The sequence below is a fragment of the Podarcis gaigeae genome (genome assembly GCF_964106915.1).
Source record: "Podarcis gaigeae genome assembly, chromosome: 16".
Classification (NCBI taxonomy): domain Eukaryota; kingdom Metazoa; phylum Chordata; class Lepidosauria; order Squamata; family Lacertidae; genus Podarcis; species Podarcis gaigeae.
This window is the reverse complement of record NC_139693.1, coordinates 10,334,453-10,357,294: the sequence shown is the minus strand read 5'-3', so window position 1 is coordinate 10,357,294 and position 22,842 is coordinate 10,334,453. Positions and strand designations below refer to the sequence as shown.

Sequence of the window (22,842 nt, the reverse complement as noted above, 5' to 3'; positions counted from 1 at the left end):
ATCCAGAGAGGGTATAACAAACTTAGTTGGTCTCTAAGGTTCTACTGGAAGGAATTTTTTTATTTTGTCTCAACTACGGCAGACCAACATGGCTACCTACCTGTAACTGCAACCCAGAGAGTAAGAGAAAAGGGGCGAAAAGAGAGTGAGAGTGAAGCAAGCAGCAGAGAGAGAGAAGGAGATGGCAAAAAGAGAGGAATTGAGAGAGAGGTGTGGCAGAAAGAGGCATATTCTTCAACTCTCCCGGAAAAACCTGGGACATCTGTTTTTTTCTTGCGACAGCATGGTAGCCCTTTGGGGCCCTGTGATCTCTCATATGATTTCGTGCCACGATTCCCCCCCCCCCAGAAATCTTTTTTGGGGCTGCGATCTGGCACTGTGCCTGAAAAAAGTGCTTTTATCGGGGGGGGGGGGGCGAAATTGTGGCACAAAATTGTTCAAAACCACAGTGCCCCTGGTGGCTGCTGTGCTTTCATGAATAAAAATGGGAAGGTGAGTATGAAGAGGGAGTGTGTATTTTTGTGTGCCTGTGAGAGAGGGGGGAGCAGAAAAAGGGAGAGATAAGCAGGGGGCTTGTTTTTTGCTTCATAATCAGTGCCTCTGACTCCCCCCCCCCCCGAGTCCCCCCACCCCTAGGCCAGGAGTGGAGAACCTCAGGCTGAATGCTGGTCTCTATGGCTCTCTGGAGCTGGGCTGGTGGGGATAGTGGCCTGGGAAGAATCTATATTCTTCCCAGGCCACCCCCCACACACACACCAGCCCAGTTCCACACCCTCTGTGAGTGTTTTCCCCTGACTGGGATGTGCCTGTGAGCTCTGGTCTTGCTTCTTGCTGGTCTGGATGCAGGAGAGAGGCATTTTGTGAGTGTCTGTAGAAACCAACTGTGGCGTTTGCCTCCTAGGGGGGTCATAAGGAAAGGTTTAAAATGAGTGTGATTTGATTGGCCAGTGGAAACTGATAGGAGGAGTTAGGGTTAGAGGGGGTGTTGTGTGAAAGTCAGTTGAGAGTTGGGAGTTGGAGAAGGAAGAGGTTGGATATAAGTCTGTGGGTTGGTCGAGTTGTGTGGTGAGAGAGAGAGAGGAATTATTAGGTGGAGTCAGATAGTTAGTTGGGATAATCAGTTTGAAGTTGTTAGGAACGGATAGGACAGTTAAGGAACTAAGCTTGAGAAACTGCCAAGAAAAATTAACTGTAACCATAAGCTTGTTCATGCCTATAAAATAAACTTGATTATTTGTTAATGTTTACAGCTGACTGGACTCCATGTGTACCCATGGGAAATGGGTTGGTGGCAGCGAAGAACGCAAGTACAGCGGTGGCACAGGGTCAATAGATCGTCAAACGTCTGGGGACCCTGTGTGATCGCCACACCAACCTACTGTACAAATGGCAGAATTTACTTCCGTTAGTCTGCCTGCTTCTTCCCCTGGTCCCAGCCTCCACCGGCATGTGTTCTCCAGAAGGCTGCCCAGAAGGGAATGAGGCCCCACCCCTGTCCTAGCCAGTGCGTTGGTCCAAGTGACCAATAGCCTCCAGCCACACGTCTCACCTATGCGGTCCAGTCGGTCCATGGCGACGGTTTCGAAGGCCCGGCGCATCATGGGATACTCCTCCAAGACTTCATTGAAGTTGTCCACAGAGAGCGAGTAGAGGCGGCAGTAGGTGTCGGCACGCACGCTGGCTGTACGCCGGCCGCGGGTCAGGAGACAGATCTCTGCAGGGACCAATCGAGGGGATGGGGATCAGGAACAGTTTCAGGTGTTTGCCAGGAGAGGTTTGCACCCTGTCGCTTGATCACCTATGGCGAGCAAGGGTTGCCTCCAGGATAACTCTGGGAGAGGCAGTTTAGGGAGGAGAGCCTGTGCATCTATCTTAGGCCCAAACTGTTCTCATACTCCTCTACAAAAAGGAGTTACTGGAGCTGACACAAATAGCATGGGTGTGTTTTTTTTTTGTGGGGGGGAGGAAACCTGATCCCTTTCAAGCCAACCTGCTCACCCAAACTTTTTCCCTATTTCCCTTTCAGCACTAATTCAGGGAGGTTGCAAAATGGGACCCCAAAAAAGAGTCCTAGCCATTCAGAGCGAGGTCAGAAAGCATTTACCTCTCTCTAATTTGGCTTTGTGATGTTCTCACCTAGCCAAACCTGATTGGTTATTTGGTGCCGTGATGTCACTATGCTGACTACGTGATCCCCAATTAGCTGGATGATAGAGCACGTAGAACCTATCAACAGCAACAACATCAAATTTGCCAAACAGCAGTTGCCAAGAATGGAAGGAAACAGGAGCAAATTGGATGAAAACAGTGTGGGTGTTCTTGGTTGGGCTACAAAATCATTGGCATTGAACATCATATATTGCAGGAATGCTGGTTATTGCCTCCACAATTCAGCAACCCTGGTTCGCCAGCCATCTTTAAGTTTGAATTTTGAAAGTGTAAATATATTTGAAAAACACAAAGCCATGTTTTGGAGCTTGCTGATTCCTCCTGTTATGTACTGAGTGAATAGGATCCAAAATGCAGCAGTCTGATTGGCCCTAGAACAGTGCAGCAGTATGATTGGTCTGCAGGAGCCACCCAATCCAGCTCCAGATGGAAGTGAATCCACAACCTGATTGGCCTACAGGAGAATTCCGGAATTAGCCAATCACGTGCAGCCCATTGTGTAAATAATGTATATAAAGCAGATACTTGGATACCACTATGAGCTGAATGAAGAGCATGAAATCCACTCTCGACTCTGAGTATATTTCACCTCCCCATCCCCCCCAAAACACCCCTCCTCTCTAAAACATACCCCCAAAGTAGGAACCATCTGAGAGCTTCATCTCTTTGGAGCCTCGAGTCAGGATGCTGACCACGCCGTGTTGGATGAAGAACATCTTTTTGCCCACGGTCCCTTCCCGGATGATGAAGTCCCCCGGCTGGAAGACCTCGAAGCGCAGCTTGGTCAACATGGCCGTCACAAAGTTGGGGTCAGCGTTGGCAAACAGCGGCATGTTGGCCACCAGGTTGCGGCAATTGAAGTTGATTATTTCCTAAAAGGGCAGGGCAGGTCGTAAATCACAAAGGAAGAAAAGCTGCGCATGTGAGAATCGTCTGAGTGAGTTTTTGGAGCGCTGCTGGAAGCGGAAGGCATAGAGACATGTCTTGCTCTGCGCTGGGCTTTGGGGGCACCCTGCCCCCCTAGAAACCCAATATGAGAGCATCAGTGCTGTGAGCCCCTCCAACCTATGCTCAGGTTATATATATGTGTAGAAAAAAAGGAATATCCTAAAAACCCCACAGTCTCTGTTGACTTTATTCCAAGGAAACAGAACTCTAGGCAAGTGTTGTGTATCTCACTTGTCAAAGATTAGGTAAAAGGTAAAGGTAAATGGACACGGGTGGCGCTGTGGTCTAAACCACTGAGCCTAGGGCTTGCAGATCAGAAGGTTGGTGGTTCGAATCCCTGCGACGGGGTGAGCTCCCCTTGCTCGGTCCCTGCTCCTGCCAACCTAGCAGTTCGAAAGCACGTCAAAGTGCAATTAGATAAATAGGTACTGCTCCGGCGGGAAGGTAAACGGCGTTTCCATGTGCTGCTCTGGTTCGCCAGAAGCGGCTTAGTCATGCTGGCCACATGACCCGGCAGCTGTACGCTGGCTCCCTCGGCCAATAAAGCCAGATGAGCACCGCAACCCCAGAGTCGTCCATGACTGGACCTAACGGTCAGGGGTCCCTTTACCTTTACCTAAAGGTTATGGACCCCTGGATCGGTTAAGTCCCATCAAAGGCGACTAAGGGGTTGCCGCACTCATCTCACTTTCAGGCCAAGGGAGCCAGCGTTTGTCCACAGACAGCTTTCCGGGTCATATGGCCAGCCTGACTAAACCTCTTCTGGCACAACGGGACACCGTGATGGAAACCAGAACGCACGAAAACGCCGCTTACCTTCCCGCCACAGCGGTACCTATTTATCTACTTGCACTGGTGTGCTTTCAAACTGCTAGGTTGGCAGGAGCTGGGACCGAGCAACGGGAGCTCACCTTGTCACAGGGATTTGAACCGCTGACCTTCTGATCGGCAAGCCCAAGAGGCTCAGTGGTTTAGACCACAGTGCGACCCCCGTCCCACTGCCAGAGGCACGTACAACAACATGAGTTTGTTCAATTAAGACTTGTCCCCCTTAGCTTATATGGGTGCTGTTTTCCAGTGAAGATGTGTGGATCCCCTTTTCCAAATCCCTGTTCCCCAAACTTGACCCCCTCTCCCCCTCCAGAGATGGGTGCTGCCCAGGTACGTACCTCTTTGAGAGGTTCGCTCAGCTCCCCCAGGATGTTCTCCTCATCAAACATCTTGCCTTGGTAACGGTGTTCGTAGTACTCGTGGATCCGTTGGCGTGTGTCTCCCGGCAGCTTGTGGAAGGACATGTATTGCTCCACTTGCTTGTACTAGGAGGAGAGACGAGGGGAGAAGAAAATCAGAAGAGCCCTGCTGGATCAGGCCAGAGGCCCAACTTAGCGTGGTGTAGTGGTTAAGAGCGGTAGTCTCGTAATCTGGTGAACCGGGTTCGCGTCTCCGCTCCTCCACATGCAGCTGCTGGGTGACCTTGGGCCAGTCACACTTCTCTGAAGTCTCTCAGCCCCACTCACTTCACAGAGTGTTTGTTGTGGGGGAGGAAGGGAAAGGAGAATGTTAGCCGCTTTGAGACTCCTTCGGGTAGTGATAAAGTGGGATATCAAATCCAAACTCTTCTAGTCCAATGTTCTGCTCTTGTGGGAATGTTCAGGGAGGCAGGAGAGGATATATTGTTTATTAACATCCTTCCTAAGTTATGCTAGCAAGTTCCTTTACTTAGCAGAGTTTTACATTCCCCTTTTAACTGCACAGCAGGTTGGAGGCTTGTGTAAGCTTTTCACTATTATAAAATTCAGTACAGTGGACGTTCGGGTTGCGAACGTGATCTGTGTGGGAGGCACATTTGCAACTTGCAGCGTTTGCAACCTACAGTGCCGCATCTGTGCATGCGCTGGTTGTGATTTGGCGCTTCTGCACATGCGCAAAGCGCAATTTAGTGCTTCTATGAATGAGTGACTGCCGAAACCTGGAAGTAACCTGTTCCGGTACTTCCAGGTTTCAGCGCATCCGTAACCTGAAAAAACGCAACCTGTAGCATCTGTAATCCGAGGTATGACTGTATTGAATTGTATATTCCTGGTAAATTCCTTTTTACCCCTCTTAAAAGAATAAACACGCCACAATCTTGTTTAAAGTATATAAAAAGTAGTTTACTCACATTCAGTTCACAGTTGGATCCCTGAAGGCAGACTTAGTTACAAAGTATATACATGTCGATCTATCCCATATGGGAATAATCCCAGTGTCCTCTGTTGGCTGGAAGCCAGCAGAGCATCTCTAGCTAAAAAGCTGCTCCAATGATAGAGGAAGTCAAAGCGAGAGAGTGTGGCAGCGTGCCTTGTCCTTTTGTTACCTGAACAGGTAAGGTCATGCCCACCTCTAGTCACATGTAAAGGAAGTATGTCCCAGTCCAGGAGGAAACAGGAAGTTCTGACTGGCTGGACCAAACATTCCCTTGCATGTCCACTCTAGGAAAACAAGGAATGTTGTACTTGACTGCTATTTATGTATCACATCCCACAGCTCTCATGGTGGCCAACAAGATGCCTCATTGGTGCAGGACCCGAGTGCAACAGCAACTCTCCCTACTTCTGGGGAATTGAACAAGGGAGGCAAATTGTGGCCCTTGTGGCTAATATCCAGGTGATCTGTTCCAGGATCCTGCTCTCACAGTGGACAACCAGATGCCCGTAGGAGAAGCCCACAAGCCACCGCAACTCTCCCTGCTCGGGATTCCCGGCAACTTCAGAGGCATACTGCCTCCGACAGAGGACACAGAAAATAGTCATTGTGGCTGGCAGCCAGTGATAGCTGAATGTGTCTAATCCTCTTGCAACAAGCTGCTGGCCACCGCTACACCTTGTGGCAATGAGTTCCACAGGTGAGCTGTGCCCCGCATGAATACATACTTCCTTTAGTCAGTCCTGAATCTTCCACCATTCATGGGAAGTTGCCCTCGACTGACTCTGGGATCCATCTAGCTTAATACTGTCTGCACTGACTGGCAGAGGCTCTCCAGGGTTTTGGGGAGCGTGCTCTCTGCCATTCCTACCTGGTGATGCTGGGGACCAAACCTTGCATAGCATGCACTCCACCGCTGAGCTACACCCCTTTCCCTTAAAGATTCTAAGGTCCTAGTCCTCATTGTTCTGAATAAAAGACCTGATTAAATAGGAGCATGGACTGAGTCAGACCCCTTGCTCCAACTAGCTCAGACCGGTCTACGCTGACTATTCCTGCATTGTATGGCAACTCTCAGTTTCTGGCTTGCTTTGAAACTGGCCGGCGAGGTGAGCCTTGCAAGAGCTCAGCTTGCCCGCAAGACGCTTTGCAAGACACCAGGTCCTCCACAAGCAAAATCGGGCGACCCTGCAGCTCACCTTCTCCTGGTACTGGCGCCGAGAGGAGTCCAGCGACTGGATGAGGGCGGTGGCATGGCCGATGAACATGGCGTAGCAGGTGGCTCCCACGATCATGCTCAGCATCGTGAGCCAAACGTCCGTCATGCCCTCAGGGGCCTGCTGCCCGTACCCGATGCACAACATGTGGCTCATGGCCTTGAAGAGGGCGTGAGAGTACTGCTTGCCCCACGAGTCATTCTGTGGGGCAGAGAAAGAAGCGGGCTTCAGCACAGGCCGGTCGTCGGTGTGCACATTTGTGGAGGTGGGAGCAGTCTTACCTGCACAGGTCCATTGAAACAGCCGTTTCTGGTCAGTATGGTTACCTAGGGCGACCACAAAGATCACCTCCAAGTGACCACACACTTTAATTTTTATTTTATTTTTTAAACCCACTTCTTTTCATCGTTCTCAAACAGGGCTTCCCAAACTTGGACCCCCAACTGTTTTTGGACTACAATTCCCATCATCCCGGACCACTGGTCCTGCTAGCTAGGAGTTGTTGTCAAAAAACAGCTGTTCTAGAATTATGGGCTCAAAGGAAAGTTAAAATTCGGAAGGGTGATGCGGCCAGAGGTGTTTTGACCATATATCAGCTAGAACAGTGTCTCCCAAACTTGAGTCCCCAGTTGTTTGGGGACTGCAATTCCCATCATCCCTGATCACTAGCCTTGCTAGCTATGGATGATGGGAGTTGTAGTCAGCTGGAAGCCCAAGTTTGGGAAACTCTGTTCTAGAATTATGGGCTTGTTTAAGGGCTGGTTTAAATAGGAAGCAATCTTACACTGATATGATACGATACGATACGATACGATACGATACGATACGATACAATACAATACAATACAATACAATACAATAATCTTTATTGTTATTGTCCCATACAGAACAATGAAACTAAAAATCTACATCAGACATTCATAAACCAACAAGCCTACTATCCCAGCCTGGTTAGCCCCCTAAAAACTCTGATACCCCATAATTAAATACAATATACTCCCATAAAGACTCCTTAAAGGTAAAGGGATCCCTGACCATTAGGTCCAGTCGTGACCGACTCTGGGGTTGCAGCGCTCATCTCGCTTTACTGACCGAGGGAGCCGGCGTACAGCTTCCGGGTCATGTGGCCAGCATGACTAAGCCGCTTGTGGCAAACCAGAGCAGTGCACAGAAACACCATTTACCTTCCCGCCAGAAGGTATTTATCTACTTGCACATTGACGTGCTTTCGAACTGCTAGGTTGGCAGGAGCAGGGACGGAGCAACAGGAGCTCACCCTGTTGCGGGGATTCAAACCGCCAACCTTCTGATTGGCAAGCCCTAGGCTCTGTGGTTTAACCGACAGCGCCACCCGCTACCTTACGCTGCGTTTAAAACCCAAATGGCATTTGAATAGAAACTGTTTCTCAGGCGGCTAGTCCTAGTCTTTAGAACCCTGTACCTTCTTCCAGAAGGCAGAAGCTGAAAGAGATCATTTCCGGGGTGCGCACTATCCTGCACTATTTCTGCAGCTTTCTTATGGCACCTGGGAGCAAGGTAGGGCCTCTACCTGTCTTAAGCTGGCTCTGCCTGTTTATAGGAATGCCATGGAGGGGCCCTTACCACCATGTGGTTGATGGAGACCCAGCAGTCCTCAGGGAAGTCCTGCAACATGGGGACTAGGAACTGGAGACAGCCGTCCCAATGGCAGAGGAGGAGCATCATCCCAATGAGGTTGAAGATCCGCACGACTGCGCTCGCCAGGTCATAGGTCATGTGGAAGATCTGGACAAGAGGAGAGAAAGCCGGGACAGACCGTGAGAAGAGAGACAGAGGTTGCCTGGAGTGTCTTTCGGCTGCATGACCCTAAACGGCCTCGGTCCAGTATACCTGAAGGAGCGTCTCCTCCCTCATCGTTCTGCCCGGACACTGAGGTCCAGCACTGAGGGCCTTCTGGCAGTTCCCTCACTGCGAGAAGCAAAGCTACAGGGAACCAGGCAGAGGGCCTTCTCGGTAGTAGCGCCCACCCTGTGGAATGCCCTCCCACCAGTCAAAGACATAAACAACTACCTGACATTTAGAAAACATCTGAAGGCAGCAAGTTTTTAATGTGTGACATTTTGATGTATTTTAAATCTTTGTTGGAAGCCTCCCAGAGTGGCTGGGGAAACCCAGCCAGATGGGCAGGGTACAAATAATAAATTATTATTATTATTATTATTATTATTATTATTATTACGACCATTTGGTCTCACGTTAAATACCTCATTGTTTTTAATTATCTGATGTGTGAATAACCTTGAGACGGTGGTTTAGAAGGCAATTAACAAATTAATTGTAACCACCACAGCAGTAATAATACACATCCGTGGAGGTTCATGGAACAGACCCCTCTACGGGAGTTTAGGCTTGGGTGAGCTCACAAAACTGCGATATTTCCCTTAGGATATGAGAAAGATGCTTCATGCCAGGTCTAATCTGGATTTTATCTTTTTTTCTTTTTCTTTTGGAAAGTTTAGTTGTTTCTAGCTGTTTGTTTTTATTAATGACTATTTAATCGCCTTATTCATCTTTTGCAAACTGTTCTGAGCTTTTATTACAATCAAGTGGCATGTAAATCTTGTGATGGGCGGTAGGGGAATCTTGATTATTTAATTAATTCAGGACGCCAGAGGATTGTGCGAATCATAGTCCAGCAATAACCGGAGTGCACTATTCTTTGTCTTCTTGATTACGTTTATACCTGGAGGTCTCAGGGCGGTTCACAGAAAAGATCACAAGATATATAATCAGAATAAAAACCACAACCCAATAACAGCCCAACCCCGCAGAAAAGAGCCACATTTTAAAAGGGTATAGGATGTCAAACAGATCAAGCAAAAACCTGCTTAAAAAGGAACATTTTTGCCTGGTGCCTAAAGGTGTGTAATGAAGACACCAGGTGAACTTCTCTGGGGAGAGCGTTCCACAGGCGGGGGGCCACTGCAGAGAAGGCCCTGTTCTCGTATAGACACCCTCCAGACCTCTCAAGGAGGAGGCACATGAAGAAGGGCCTCAGAAGATGATCTCAGGGTCCAGGTAGGTTCATACAGAAAGAGGCGGTCCTTGAGGTATTGCAAGGTTTAAGGCTTTATAGGTCAAAACCAGCACTTTGAATTGGGCCCGGAATCTAATTGGTAGCTAGGTCAGTCATACCTCAGGATAAATACACTTCAGGATAAGTATTTTTGGGTTGCACTCCGCGGTGACCTGGAAGTAACGGAGCACGTTACTTACAGGTTTCTCTGCTCACGCATGCTCAGACAGTTAAAATGACGTCGCCTGCATGCGCGGAAGCAGCAAAACGCGATCCGTGCACGCGCAGTCGCATCTTACGTTCTGTTCAGGATGCAAACAGGGCTCCGGAACGGATCCAGTTTGCATCCCCAGGTACCACTGTACAGGAACAGCCTTGGTCATGTATACCTGAAGGAGCGTCTCCACCCCCATCGTTCAGCCTGGACACTGAGGTCCAGCGCCGAGGGCCTTCTGGCGGTTCCCTCACTGCGAGAAGTGAGGTTACAGGGAACCAGGCAGAGGGCCTTCTTGGTAGTGGCGCCCGCCCTGTGGAACACCCTCCCTTCAGATGTGAAGGAAATAAGCATCTATCCTATCTTTAAAAGACATCTGAAGGCAGCCCTGTTTTTAATATTTAACGCTGTACTGTTTTTAACACTTGATTGGGAGCCGCCCAGAGTGGCTGGGGAAACTCAGCCAGATGGGCGGGGTATAAATAAATTATTATTATTATTATTATTATTATTATTATTATTATTATTATTATTATGAAACCAAAGGCAGCCCGATCAGGCTACATACAGAAGGCCATGGGTTGATGGTAAAGTGGGAGGCCTATCAAGCCCAACCTGGTGGGCCACCGTACTTTTGCATCTACCTTGGCGGGAGTCACATGGTGCTGTGGTCCTGATGTTGACTCACCTCCTCCCACTGGTGGATGTAACGGATGAGGCGCGAGAGGCGCAGGAGGCGCAGGAGGCTGAGGATCTTGGTGAAGCGGACGATGCGCAGCGCCCTCGCCGTCTTGTAGACGTCGGAGTCCACCTGGGTCTCCAGGTCCACGATGAGGAAAATGTAGTCGACGGGGATGGAGGAGACAAAGTCCACCAGGAACCAGGTCTTAAGGTACTTCATCTTGATGGTGTGAGGGTCCAGGATGATCTCGGTGTTGTCTTCCACCACGATGCCCGTGCGGAAGTTCAGGACCAGGTCGGCCAGGAAGAAGGTGTCCGAGAGGACGTTGAAGACGATCCATGGAGGGGTGTTCTCGTCCTTGAAAAAGGTGATGCCCACGGGCAAGATGATGAGGTTGCCAACCATGAGAAGCAACATGATCAAGTCCCAGTAGAACCTGCAAGGGGAGTAGAAGCAAGGACCCTTCGTCACAGCAAGGAGGGAAAGAGGATCTGCTAGAAATTTCTTGGAGGGTTTTGGCTAAATTACATACACAGACACTCCAAGTGTCCCTATTTGCCAGGGTCAGTCCCAGATTTACTGAAGCAGTCCTGGTTTATGATTTAATCCTGGAATGCCCCGCTTTTCCTTTGGACGTCCCTATTTTCATTGGAGGAATGTTGGAGAGGACGGTAGGATGACCCTATTTTCATCGGAGAAATGGCAGAGGGTATGGAATAGGACTTTTTTCAGCCAGAACTCAGTTCCAGCGCCTCTCAGGGGGGAGCTATTCATGGACGTAGCCAGGATTTTTGTTGGGGGGCAGGCTTTTGTGGGGGGGGCAGAACCTCAGTTAGCTTTGATTTTTTTTCAATTTTTATTGCTTGGGGGGCAGCTGCCCCCTCTTGACTACACCCATGGCGCTGTTGCCATTCTAAGAGAATGAGGGAGGTGTTTGTGGTGAGTTCCAGCACCTCTTTTTCTAGAAAAATAGCACTGGACGTCCCTATTTTCATTGGAGAAATGTTGGAGGGTATGCGTACATGGCAGTGTCAGAAACTCAGATATATAAGCTGGTTGCCAAATAGCACCTTAAAACCTAGTTTGCAGTCACCACAATGGAATATCTCAGTGCCCCCCTTTTTTTTACACTGCAATTTATCGTCGTTATTCATTTCATTTCTATACAGTGGTACCTCGGGTTACATATGCTTCAGGGCTAACCCAGAAATAGTACCTCAGGTTAAGAACTTTGCTTCAGGATGAGAACAGAAATTGTGCTCCGGTGGCGCGGCAGCAGCAGGAGGCCCCATTAGCTAAAGTGGTGCTTCAGGTTAAGAACAGTTTCAGGTTAAGAACTGATCTCCAGAACAAATTAAGTACTTAACCCGAGGTACCACTGTACTGCCTCTGCACTGGCATGGCCTATTTACGACTGGTGTGTACTGGAACCTATTTTATTTCCGCCCAAAAAACTCACTGGTATTAGTAGTAGTAATAACAACAATAACTGCAGGTTCAAATTTTCTTTATTTCTATGTAGTTCCAAAAAGCCACCCTCTAGGCACAAGGGAGGGGTATCAGCAGGTCTGGGGGAACCCCAAGGTTTACCAAAGGACCCCCCAATAAATGGGGGTGAGCCTAAAAGAGGAGGGGACTCAAATCTGCCCAAATGTGGACTGAGCATGCTCAGTGGTCACAAATTGTGGACTCTACCACAGGTGGAATGGAAAGTAGGAGGGAGAAAGGAACGGAGTATGTGGGAAAGGGTATGGCTGGCTAAAACCCTGAACAGGAGCACTCCATCCCTTCTTTTGCAGGATGTTTCTAAGCTCCTGATTCCTTTTCTGCCAGAGAGCGTGCTCCCTCTCCCCAGATTGGGATGTTAGGAGGTAGTGATTGCGCAGTGGAGTGGCAAATGCACTCTGGACGTGCTCAGAGGCACCCTACCTAACCTTATAGTTGTTTCATAGGTTTCTGATGCTCTGCCCAAGCACTGAAGCTGAATTTGCAGGGCTCCGGTGTTCCTGCTCTCATGAGATTTTTCTCCAGTCTTACTTATCCTCTTCTTTCTTAACTCTTTTGAGTCACAAGGATTGGACGGGATGGGTGCGCAGAGGGCAATCAAAGGGATAACATATCCCTGTACCTTTCCTGCTCTTCATCAAAAGCGTAAATCAGGGGTCAGCAAACTTTTTCAGTGGGGGGCTGGTCCACTGTCCCTCAGACCTTGGGGGGGTGGACTATATTTTTTTTGGGGGGGGGGAATGAACGAATTCCTATGCCCCATAAATAACCCAGAGATGCATTTTAAATAAAAGCACACATTCTACTCATGCAAAAACACACTGATTCCTGGACCGTCTGTGGGCCAGATTGTGAAGGGGATTCGGTCGGATCCGGCCCCCAGGCCTTAGTTTACCTACCCATGGCATAAATCAATCAGTCAGCCTATAGATCACAGAAATAAAAAGAAAGAAAGGCTTGTCATTCACAGCCATTTATCCAGGGGAGCTTTCTTTGTGAATTACAATCTCCATCTGCCAGTTGGCTTTTCGTTTTTGTTAAGGGCTCAAAGAATTAATACAGAGAGAAGCCATGTGTTTATTGACCAAAGATCATTACGCGATCAACAATGCTTAATCCTATTTCATGTCTCATCCTAAGGAGAAGGTCAAAAGCCTTTGCCCTGTAACATACCATCTGTCGAAGATCAATGAACAAGACCTAGAGACAATGAGAATTCCTCTACGCTGAGCGGAGTGAGCAAAGGATTATGGGAGTCAAGTCAAGCATTTCTCTCCATTGCTCTTATAACGTCAAGTTTCTCCTAGTGGGTGATAAGACCTGATCTAACTTAGAAACTGATAAAAGAGGAATTTTCCGTGGCGCTGTGGGTTAAACCACAGAGCCTAGGACTTGCTGATCAGAAGGTCGGCGGTTCGAATCCCCGCGACTGGGTGAGCTCCTGTTGCTCGGTCCCTGCTCCTGCCAACCTAGCAGTTCGAAAGCACGCCAAAGTGCAAGTAGATAAATAGGTACCACTCCGGTGGGAAGGTAAACGGTGTTTCCGTGTGCAGCTCTGGTTCGCCAGAAGCAGCTTAGTCATGCTGGCCACATGACCCGGAAGCTGTACGCTGACTCCCTCGACCAATAAAGCGAGATGAGTGTCGCAACCCCAGAGTCGGCCACGACTGGACCTAATGATCAGGGGTCCCTTTACCTTTACCTCTCCTAGTGGGTGACAAGACCTGATCTAACTTAGAAACTGATAAAAGAGGAATTTCCCCTTAATATTGTCCGATTCCCAGAAACCCTCAGGGGAAGCATTTCCCAGCAAGGAGGGTGCACTGTTGGAAGAAGTTTCTCCTGTTGAATATCTCCTGTTAAAAGCAGAGAGCCTTTTCATCATCTCGGGACACCCCTGACTTATTCTGGGAGGGTAGAAATCCACACTGAAAAACAACCCCAAGATTGTGCAGCCAGAAAGTTGCCTTATAAAAATAAAGAGCAGAAATGTTTGTGTGCGTGTGTTGTTAGGATTCTTGCTCCATGCTTGCAGTCACGAGATTGTTGTCTATCACACAACGGTGTATGTTTTCATTCCACCGTGTGGGAAGTGACGGAGACAGGATGTTTTGGTATTACTGTGTTTCCGTGATGTAGGACTATTGTCCTTTGTTCTTTCTCTTTGCTGTCTGATAAGAAAGAGGAAGGAGCTAAGTCGGAATGCTCCAAGTGCATTATATATAAATAAACGTGGTTTAGCCAAAATGCTGTGCTACTGAGTCTGTTACGCAAACTGCTATACACTCTGCAGGATCCTAAAGCGTGCTAATGCCTTTTGGTATCCGACGCTGTGATGTTCAGGCTGGAGAAAGCTTTTGAAGCTCCCAAACGACTGAGAAAGTTATTTTTTGGTCACAATCAGTGCTATTTTTCTAGAAAAAGAGGTGCTGGAGTTCACCATGAACTTCTCCCTTGTTTTCTTAGAATGGCAATGGTGCCCACTTGAGAGCCACCAGCGCTGAGCTCCAGTGAGCTCTGGCTGAAATAAATAAATAAAAGCGCCCTGGTCGCAATGGAAATGGTTTGGTTATTAACGGGGAAAGTGGTTTAGATTTCCTTTTAAGTATTACACACTGCAACAAAATGGTGCTGTCTAGAACGAAGCTCTTCAAGGCCCCAGTCACCCCGTTCCGTTCTCTCCCACCACCTTTCTGCCACGACCTTCTGGCGAATACAAGGAACTGCACTCAGCACTTAAAACATCCACCCAGAAGTTCCAAGGTGACCCGAAGGTCACCTTGAGCAGTCTGTAGCTGAGCTGAGGTGAGTGAACCAAGGAACAGAGCTAGTAAAATGCTGGAAATAGTCCTTGCAGATTGGAAGCCACCCCCAGCCTTCTGGTGAAGGATGAGCTCATTTTCGCAGGCCCTAGAATTTTCCGTTCAGCTGACTTTTTCGCAGGTTCCCTTTTACAGGGTTGCCTTGAGCTGGCAGACTGAGACTGCTGCTGTGGGATTCCCTTCTCTGTGCCAACTAAATCCCCAGTTCCCTTTTGGCAATTCCCAGGTTCCTGCTGTGCCAGATGCCAGGGAGGCAAGTGTCTCTTACTGGTACCCTGGGCTTACGTTGCTCAGATAGGAGACTGACTCTTTGGTGCAAATTCCAAAGAGCGCCGTAACCCCAGAGTCAGTCACAACTGGACCTAATGGTCAATGGTCCTTTTACCTTTACCTACTTGCTATTGTATATAAAAAACTTGCTTGTTTCTTCTTTTTCATCCCCAACTATTTTGCCCCAAAAGCCAACTCACGTTGACTCTGGTTTGTGAGAAATCACTGTGTGTGTGAGTTGGTTCCTGATCTCTATTGACATGTGAACACATCTGTTGCTCAGGGTGTGCCAAATACAGAAATCTTCAAGCTGTTAAATACAGAGAGCAGCGAGGAGACCGAGGGAAACAGCCCACATGTATTTCCACATGGCCACAGATTTGTTATGCAAACACAAGATGGGCAATCATTCTGGTGCAAAACCTGGCAGCCCGACAATTGCATCGCCTTCCTGTTTTCAAACCACCAACATTCTAGCCCTCAGGCTTTTGGAGTCAAACTTTGAAAGAGAGTTCACCTTCTCCTCCACTGCTGACCAAGCTTCTTTTCTGTTGTAGCCTGTGGCCCTCCAGAAATTGTTGGGCTCCAATTCCCATCAGCCCCAGCCAGGGCAGCCTAGGATCAGGGATAATGGAAGCTGTAGTCCAAAGACGGCTGGTGAGCTAGAGGTACCCATGCAGCATTAGAGAATCATTCCTGTGCCTTTAACAGGGGTGGGGGGCCTTTTAAAGGGGGAGGGTCATATTCCCTTCTGGGTGTCATGGACTGGCTGGAGGCACCAGCTGGGGAGCCCCCAAAGGAAGAAGGCTCAGAGCCAGGGGGTTGGTGGCAGGATGGGGGTGAGTCAGAAGGAGAGGACTGGGAGCAAGAGGTGTGGGAAGCTGAAGAGGCAACAGGGTTTAGTGAGCAGGAAGAGTCTGTGTCAGAGAGCAGTTCAGAACCAGAGGCAGAAGCGGAGGCTGGAGAGGCCAAGAGGCAGAAATCAGGCTGCTGAAGAAGCCAGGGAGTCTCCTCTTCCTGCGAAGGGCAGCTCCCCTCCCTCCCCAGTCTCCCAGAACTGACTGGCAGCGGTTCTCCAGGGTTTTAGACAGAGAATATCCCCAGCCCTACAGGAGATGCTAGGGATTGAATCTGAGGCTATCTACACGCAGAGAGAGTGCTCTGCTATAGAGCTATCCCTCCACAGCATCATCCTTGTGGAGGGATGATGTGTTCATTTGCTCCATGCTACCCTGTACCTCCAAGGTGCAGAATTTGTGGCCCTCCATATGTTGCTGGCAGGGCCGGATTTAGGTTTGATGAGGCCCTAGGCTACTGAAGGTAATGGGGCTCTTTATATGTCCAGCTGTCCTTTGTCAACAACAAAATGTCACTTTTTTGTGTTGAATATATGCTACATGGTAATTTGTGGACCTAATAGGTATCTAAAGCCATCTGCACATAACAAAATATGTATTTTTTCAGAGTAATTGTTGAACTGAAATCTGTAATAGATTAAGTTTGAGAACCAAGGTACCACTGTATATAGAAATGAGCAAACCAGTGATATTTTAGGGAGCAGGCTAGCAGGCGGGGCCCATGACTTACAACTCCTAACACCCAGACCATTGGACATGTTGGCTGGGGCAGATGGGAGTTAGAGTCCAGCAATGTCTTGAATGCAACAGGTTCCCATAAGTACATGTAAAGTTTGATTTTTTTTAAAAAAAACCAAACACTTTACAACCTTCTTCTAAGACAGGGTTTCCCAAACTTGCATCTCCGCTGATTTTGGACTACAACTCCCATCAGCCCTGGCTAGCAAGACCAGTCATCAGGGATGATGGGAACTGTAGTCCAAAAAACAGCTGGAGACTGAAGTTTGGGAAACTCTGCTCTATGAGCTCATGGTAGCCAGCAAGACACACACACACACACCCCGTTTCACCTTCACAGTAACCCTGTGAAGTAGGCCAAATTGAGAGATTGTGAATGGCCTGAGGCCACCCAATGGGCTTCACAAGTTAAGTAGGCATTTGAACCCGGTCCCTGTCCAGAAAAGGGAGGCTGGTCCATGAGGGCAAATGGGGCAGTGCCCCACCGACCTCAGTTTGCCCTCAGCCAGTGCCCCACCTGTGGCCTCCTTATCTACATCCAGTCCATAATAATAATGATGATGATGATATTTTATTTATACCTTGCCCTCCCCAGCCAAGACCAGGCTCAGGGCGGCTAACACCAGGTATGAAAACAACTGATTAAAATACAACTTAAAAACAAGATTAAAATACAACATTAAAATGCAGCCTCATTTCAGTGGAAACTCAATTCAAAAACTTTTGGGGGATGAAAACGTCAAGTCTTCACCAAGGCCAACTATCCAGACTGGTCCTACATGGGCCAGAAAAAAGCCAGGGAAGTCCCCAAATAGGAGTTCCAATACAGAAGGAGAAAGGAAAAAAGAAAGAGGGGGTGGGAATCAAATTGACTCCAAGCCAAAGGCCAGGCAGAACAACTCTGTCTTACAGGCCCTGCAGAAAGAAATCAGATCCTGCAGGGCCCTGGTCTGATGAGACAGAGCGTTCCACCAGGCCGGAGCCAGTGTTGAAAAGGCCCTGGCTCTGGTTGAGGCTAATCTGACTTCCTTAGGGCCCAGAACCTCTAGGGTGTTGCTATTTATGGACCTTAAGGTCATCCGCGGGGCATACCGGGAGAGGCGGTCCCATAGGTACGAGGGTCCTAGGCCATGGTCCTAGTCCTAGGTCCATGGTGGTGGTTCTGCCTGTCAGCTTCCTCCATCTTCTTAGTCTCAGTGTTGCGCCTTGTAGGGGGGAAGAGGGGGAGGGTGGGACAAAACTAGAATCTAGAATTAGCTGGCTCCTCTGCCTGCCACCGGCTCTGGCGCCACCTACTGTTCAGCTCCCTGCCTTCCACTCCACCAGCTGAAAGGGGCTTCAGCCACCACTGGCTCTAACCTTCTGGGAGGTTAAAAGGAGATTGCATGTTCTGACAAGTAGGAAAGAGCCTGGCACTCAGCCACAAAATGTAAGTGAATTACAAAGATGTTAGTGGTTTCACAATAGTCACCTCTCCATCCCCACATAAACGCTGTGCTCCTAGCTATCGACTCGTTTTTGTCATCAGCCTAAGCCTGGGATGGGAGAATATTTTCCTTGGCAAGGGCCATATTGGCTCACAGTAAGGCTTCCGGTGGGACTGCATGCCAGACAAAAGCACTTGAGGGGTATATGAAGCAGGGCTGCTGAGAGGCGTGGCCTAGGAAGAGGGGTGTGGCTTGGGGATACAGAGAGAGCCCAAGGGGCCAGACAGAGAGGTGGGAGGTGGGTGTGGCCTGGGACAAAAGTGGGTGGGGCAATGGAGGTGACAATTGGCTTTTGTACAATATGGTTTCACCGAAGAATTGATGCTTTTGAATTCTGGTGCCGGAGGAGACTCTTGAGAGTCCCATGGACTGCAAGAAGATCAAACTTATCCATTCTTAAGGAACTCAGCCCTGAGTGCTCACTGGAAGGACAGATCCTGAAGCTGAGGCTCCAAGACTTTGGCCACCTCATGAGAAGAGAAGACTCCCTGGAAAAGACCCTGATGTTGGGAAAGATGGAGGGCACAAGGAGAAGGGGACGACAGAGGACGAGATGGTTGGACAGTGTTCTGGAAGCTACAAACATGAGTCTGACCAAACTGCAGGAGGCAGTGGGAGACAGGAGTGCCTGGCGTGCTCTGGCCCATGGGGTCACGAAGAGTCGGACACAACTAAACGACTAAACAACAACAACACAATATGGTTTGAATTTCCTTAGATAAATGGCCCTGTTGATCACACCTAACCCGGACACAGGTGTTTTCGTATAAACTGTGGATGAGAAGCAGTAATCGTCTATCTATGTTCGAGGAAGTTGAGTTTTTCCCAAAATCTGTCTCGTGGTATCAAATCAAAAGCAGATTTAAAATCTATAAAGGGTACATAAAATGATCCTCCTTTTTGGGGGGTATATTTTTCCACAAGGTGTTAGAGTACTAGGCCTTGATCAGTGGCATAGCGTGGGGGGTGCAGGGGGGGCTGGCCGCACCGGGCACAACATCTGGGGGTTAGGGTTAGGGGGCACATATCCACGGGTTAGGGGCGCAAATGACTTGCCTTGCTCCGGGTGCTGACAACCCACGCTACGCCACTGGCCTTGATCTATGATTGACCAATATGCCCTGAAACCAGCTTGTGCTTCTGTAAGCACATGTTCTTGCTCCATACAATCCACAAGTTTAGAGGTCAGAAGCTTACACACACAAACACACACACACTTTTTTTTCTTTCTCTCCTCCAACATCCACCCATGCAAGCAAGAAGCACTGGCCTACTTCAAGGTTCAATCCAGCCAGGCCAAAATATTTGAGGAGGGTGTTTGACAGGATAGCTGAGAGGCATGGCTTAGGGAGAGGGTCCGGTGGCCTGGAGGGCTGAATTTGGCTCCTGAGCCTGAGGTTTTGCACACCTGGCCTAGGCTCTTCAAGGAAAGTCCTGCAACCCTTTAAAAAGAGGAAGATGCCTTATAACAAGTCAGATTGTTGATCTATTTAGCTCAATGCTATCAGTACTAAGTAGTAGGCATTCTCTAAGATACCTGAAGGATCATCTCCACCCCCAATGTCCAGCCTGGGCACTGAAGTCCTGCTCCGAGGGCCTTCTACCTCACTGTGGGAAGTGAAGTTGCAGGGAAGCAGGGAGTGGGCCTTCTGTGGAGCAGCCTCAGGTGTCAAGGAGATAAACAACTACCGTATTGGCCTGAATATAAGCCTCACTTTCCCCCAAAAATCCGACCGTGAAAAGTTAAAGTGCGGCTTAAATTCACAACCTTACAAAAATTGGCTTCTACGATACCGCTGCTGAAACAGACATAAGGTAAACCGGAACGTGTGTGAGTGCCTGCAGAATTTTAAGGGAGCGGCTTATATCTGGGTATTGTCTTTTTTTATTTCCCCCCCTTGAATTTTAAAGTAGTGGCTTATTTGTGGGTTCCTGCTTATATTCGGGCCAATACGGTATATGACCTTCTGCAGACATCTGAAGATAGCCCTGTACTGGGAAATTTTCAATGTCTGGTGTATTATGTGTTCTTTTATAATCTGTTGGAAACTGCCCAGAGTGGCTGGGGAAACCAAGTCAGATGGGCGGGGTACAAGTCTTTGTTGTTGCTGTCTTAACTTGGGACCTTTGACATGCAAAGGATGCCAAACATTCTCGGCCCTGTATATCTGAAGGAGGATCTTCACCTACATTGTTCACCTTGAACACTGAGATCTAGCTCTGAACATCTTCTGACAGTTTCCGCACTGCGAGAAGTAAAGTTACAGGTAACCAGGCGGACGGCCTTCTCCGTAGTGGCACCCACCCTGTGGAACGCCCCCCTGTCAGAAGTCAAGGAGATAAGTAACTATTCAACCTTTAGAAGACATCTATACGCAGCCCTGTATAGGGAAGTTTTCAATGTTTAATGCTTTATTATGTTTTTGTATATACTGGAAGCTGCCCAGAGTGGCTGGGGTGACCCAGTCAGATGGGCAGGGTACAGATAATGAAATTATTATCCTTAAAGGATGTGTTTTACCACTGAGCTATGATCCTTTCCCCTGAAGGATTCCTCTGCCTAGGGACCCATGACAGACAGGCAGAAGGACTAGGAATGTGCCTTACACTGAGTCAGACCATTGGTCCATGTAGCTCAGTGCTGTCTACACTGACTGGCAGTGCCTCTCCAAGATTTCAGACAGGACTACCTGGAGATGTGGCCAAAGACCTTTTGCAGGCAAGGCAGATGCTCTGACCACAGAACTACAGTCTCTGTTTGCAAGCTCCCCTCCCAGCCCCCTTAACCTAAGGTTACCAGATTTTTTTCAATGAACCTGGGAACACTTTTCAAATTCAATTGATTTCGTATGGGGACTGATTTGTAAATCCGGGGACTGTGTCCAGGAAATGGGGACGTCTAGTACCCTTACCTTAACCTTCTATTTACATCCACAGCAAGAGCTGGGGTCCTTGTTTGCGTTAGCAAGGGCCAACACAGATTGGTTAATCCGGACACATGGCATGGGCAAGGCCCAGGTGGCACACACAGACCGGTCAAGGAGCAATTTAAGACCGTTGCTTTCCTGCAGGCAGGATGTGAAATGAGAGCACCTGGTCTGGTGGATCAGGGATGACTCACTCCCCCCCCCCTCCTCCCCTTCGCTCCTCCCGCCTTTTTAATAGTGGGGATAATTCGGAATCTGTCCTGGGAGTTTTACTGTAAACTGAATGGCAGGAGATATAAATAGAACGAAGAAATGAATAAGTAAACAACGGGAAGACGTGGCCCAAATAGCCCTGCGAAGGGTGGCTGGCCCTGTTGCTTCAAGAATATATGTCTCTCTCTCCTTCCCCCGCCCCTTTTTCGCCTTGCAAGGAGAGGGGGGGGTGCTAAAGAGAAGTTGGTGAGGGTAATGTTGTGGAAGAGGCCGATGACGCCATGAATGCGCCCAGCGCTTTATTTTAAGAGCAGCTCGCAAAAAGCCCCCGCCCCGAGGACAGCCCAAAGCAAACCACCACCGTCTGGCCGTTCAGACGGCCTGGGCGAGTGCAGCTTGCAAGCGAGAGAGGTTCAGCACCTCGGACAGCGCCCCGCGCCCCGCGCTCTGATTTCCCACGACGCGGTCCTTCTTCCAGGGCGCACCCACCTCCACCCCTGTCGAGAAGCGGGTCCCTGGGGTGGGGGTGCCCGAAACCCACTCCCTCCGGCGCGCTCACCTGAAATCGCTGTAGGGATGGATGATCCAGTACCCGACGGACTTGACCCTCTGCTGCTCGATCTCCACCGCCTTGTGGCTGCCGAACATGCGGAGCGAGAACTTGTTGACGGCCGGCTGCAGCATGGCGCCCAGCTGCCGCTGCACGAAGGTGCCCTCGGGGCCGTCGGGGCTGGCGGTGGCGGCAGCCGCGGACGCGATGTCGGCGGCCACGATCTGCTCGGCCACGGTGGCCGGTGCCATCTCCGCTTTGCTGGGGGCCGCCGAGCCTTTCCGGGTGGGGGGCTCCGACCTGCCGTCGGGGGGCTGGCAGCCCGACCTGGATCCGCCCGAGGGCCTCCCCGCGGCCTCGCCGTCCATCACGGGCTGCGGCGGCGGCGCCTTAGGGCGAGGGTCGGGGGGCCCCTGGAGCGGCCGGCGCGCCCCCTCGTGGGGCTCGGCGGCGTCCATGGCGCTCGTCGTCGTCATCGTCCCTTTAGGCGGGCGCCTTTCCTTCAGATGCCCTTGCCCGGGCGGCCCCGCTGCCCTCTCTCCGAGGGCGCATCCCCTCGCCCGCCCCGCTCAGGCCCGGCTCCAGCGGGGAGGAGGGCGCGCACAGCCTGGACGGGCGGGCGCTTGGGTGGGGCGCGCGGAGAGGTGGCAGGCAGGCCCGGGGCGCGCATCAAGGGCGAGGCTGGCGTCGAGCAGCCTCAGCTGGGTCCGGGGACCGAGGGGGTACCTCGCATGGCCTCCCCCGGACGGGCGAGGGGGTCGCCGGTGCCGGAAAGCCTGTTGCGCGCCCGCGCGCGCGCGCCCAAGAAAGCGGCAGCGGAGGCGGAGGAGGAGGAGGTGGAGGGTCGTCAGCCGGGCTGTCGGAGAGGGCGAGCCGGAGGAGCCATCCTCGTAGGAACCGGGCAGGGAAGTGGCGGCGGCACCAGGGCGCGCAACAAACCCAGTGGGCGCCGCCGTCGCGCGCAGGGGCGGCTCTAAGGAACGGGCAGCCGGAGGGGTGCTAA

General features: G+C 50.0%; 1 protein-coding gene across 1 annotated transcript in view; it reads right to left on the bottom strand.

Moving 5' to 3' along the window:
* The window catches only part of HCN3 (hyperpolarization activated cyclic nucleotide gated potassium channel 3), a 29,195-nt gene extending 6,751 nt beyond the window's left edge, over window positions 1-22,444 (bottom strand). Inside the window, exons 1-7 of the mRNA XM_083715604.1 lie at window positions 21,849-22,444; window positions 10,476-10,905; window positions 8,121-8,282; window positions 6,501-6,719; window positions 4,287-4,433; window positions 2,801-3,041; window positions 1,550-1,714 (exon numbers count right to left, since the gene is read on the bottom strand). Coding sequence (XP_083571730.1) covers window positions 1,550-1,714; window positions 2,801-3,041; window positions 4,287-4,433; window positions 6,501-6,719; window positions 8,121-8,282; window positions 10,476-10,905; window positions 21,849-22,315 — 1,831 coding nt within the window. The 5' untranslated portion in view covers window positions 22,316-22,444. The remainder of the gene's footprint in view (window positions 1-1,549; window positions 1,715-2,800; window positions 3,042-4,286; window positions 4,434-6,500; window positions 6,720-8,120; window positions 8,283-10,475; window positions 10,906-21,848) is intronic.
* Between the last annotated feature and the right edge of the window lie 398 nt (window positions 22,445-22,842).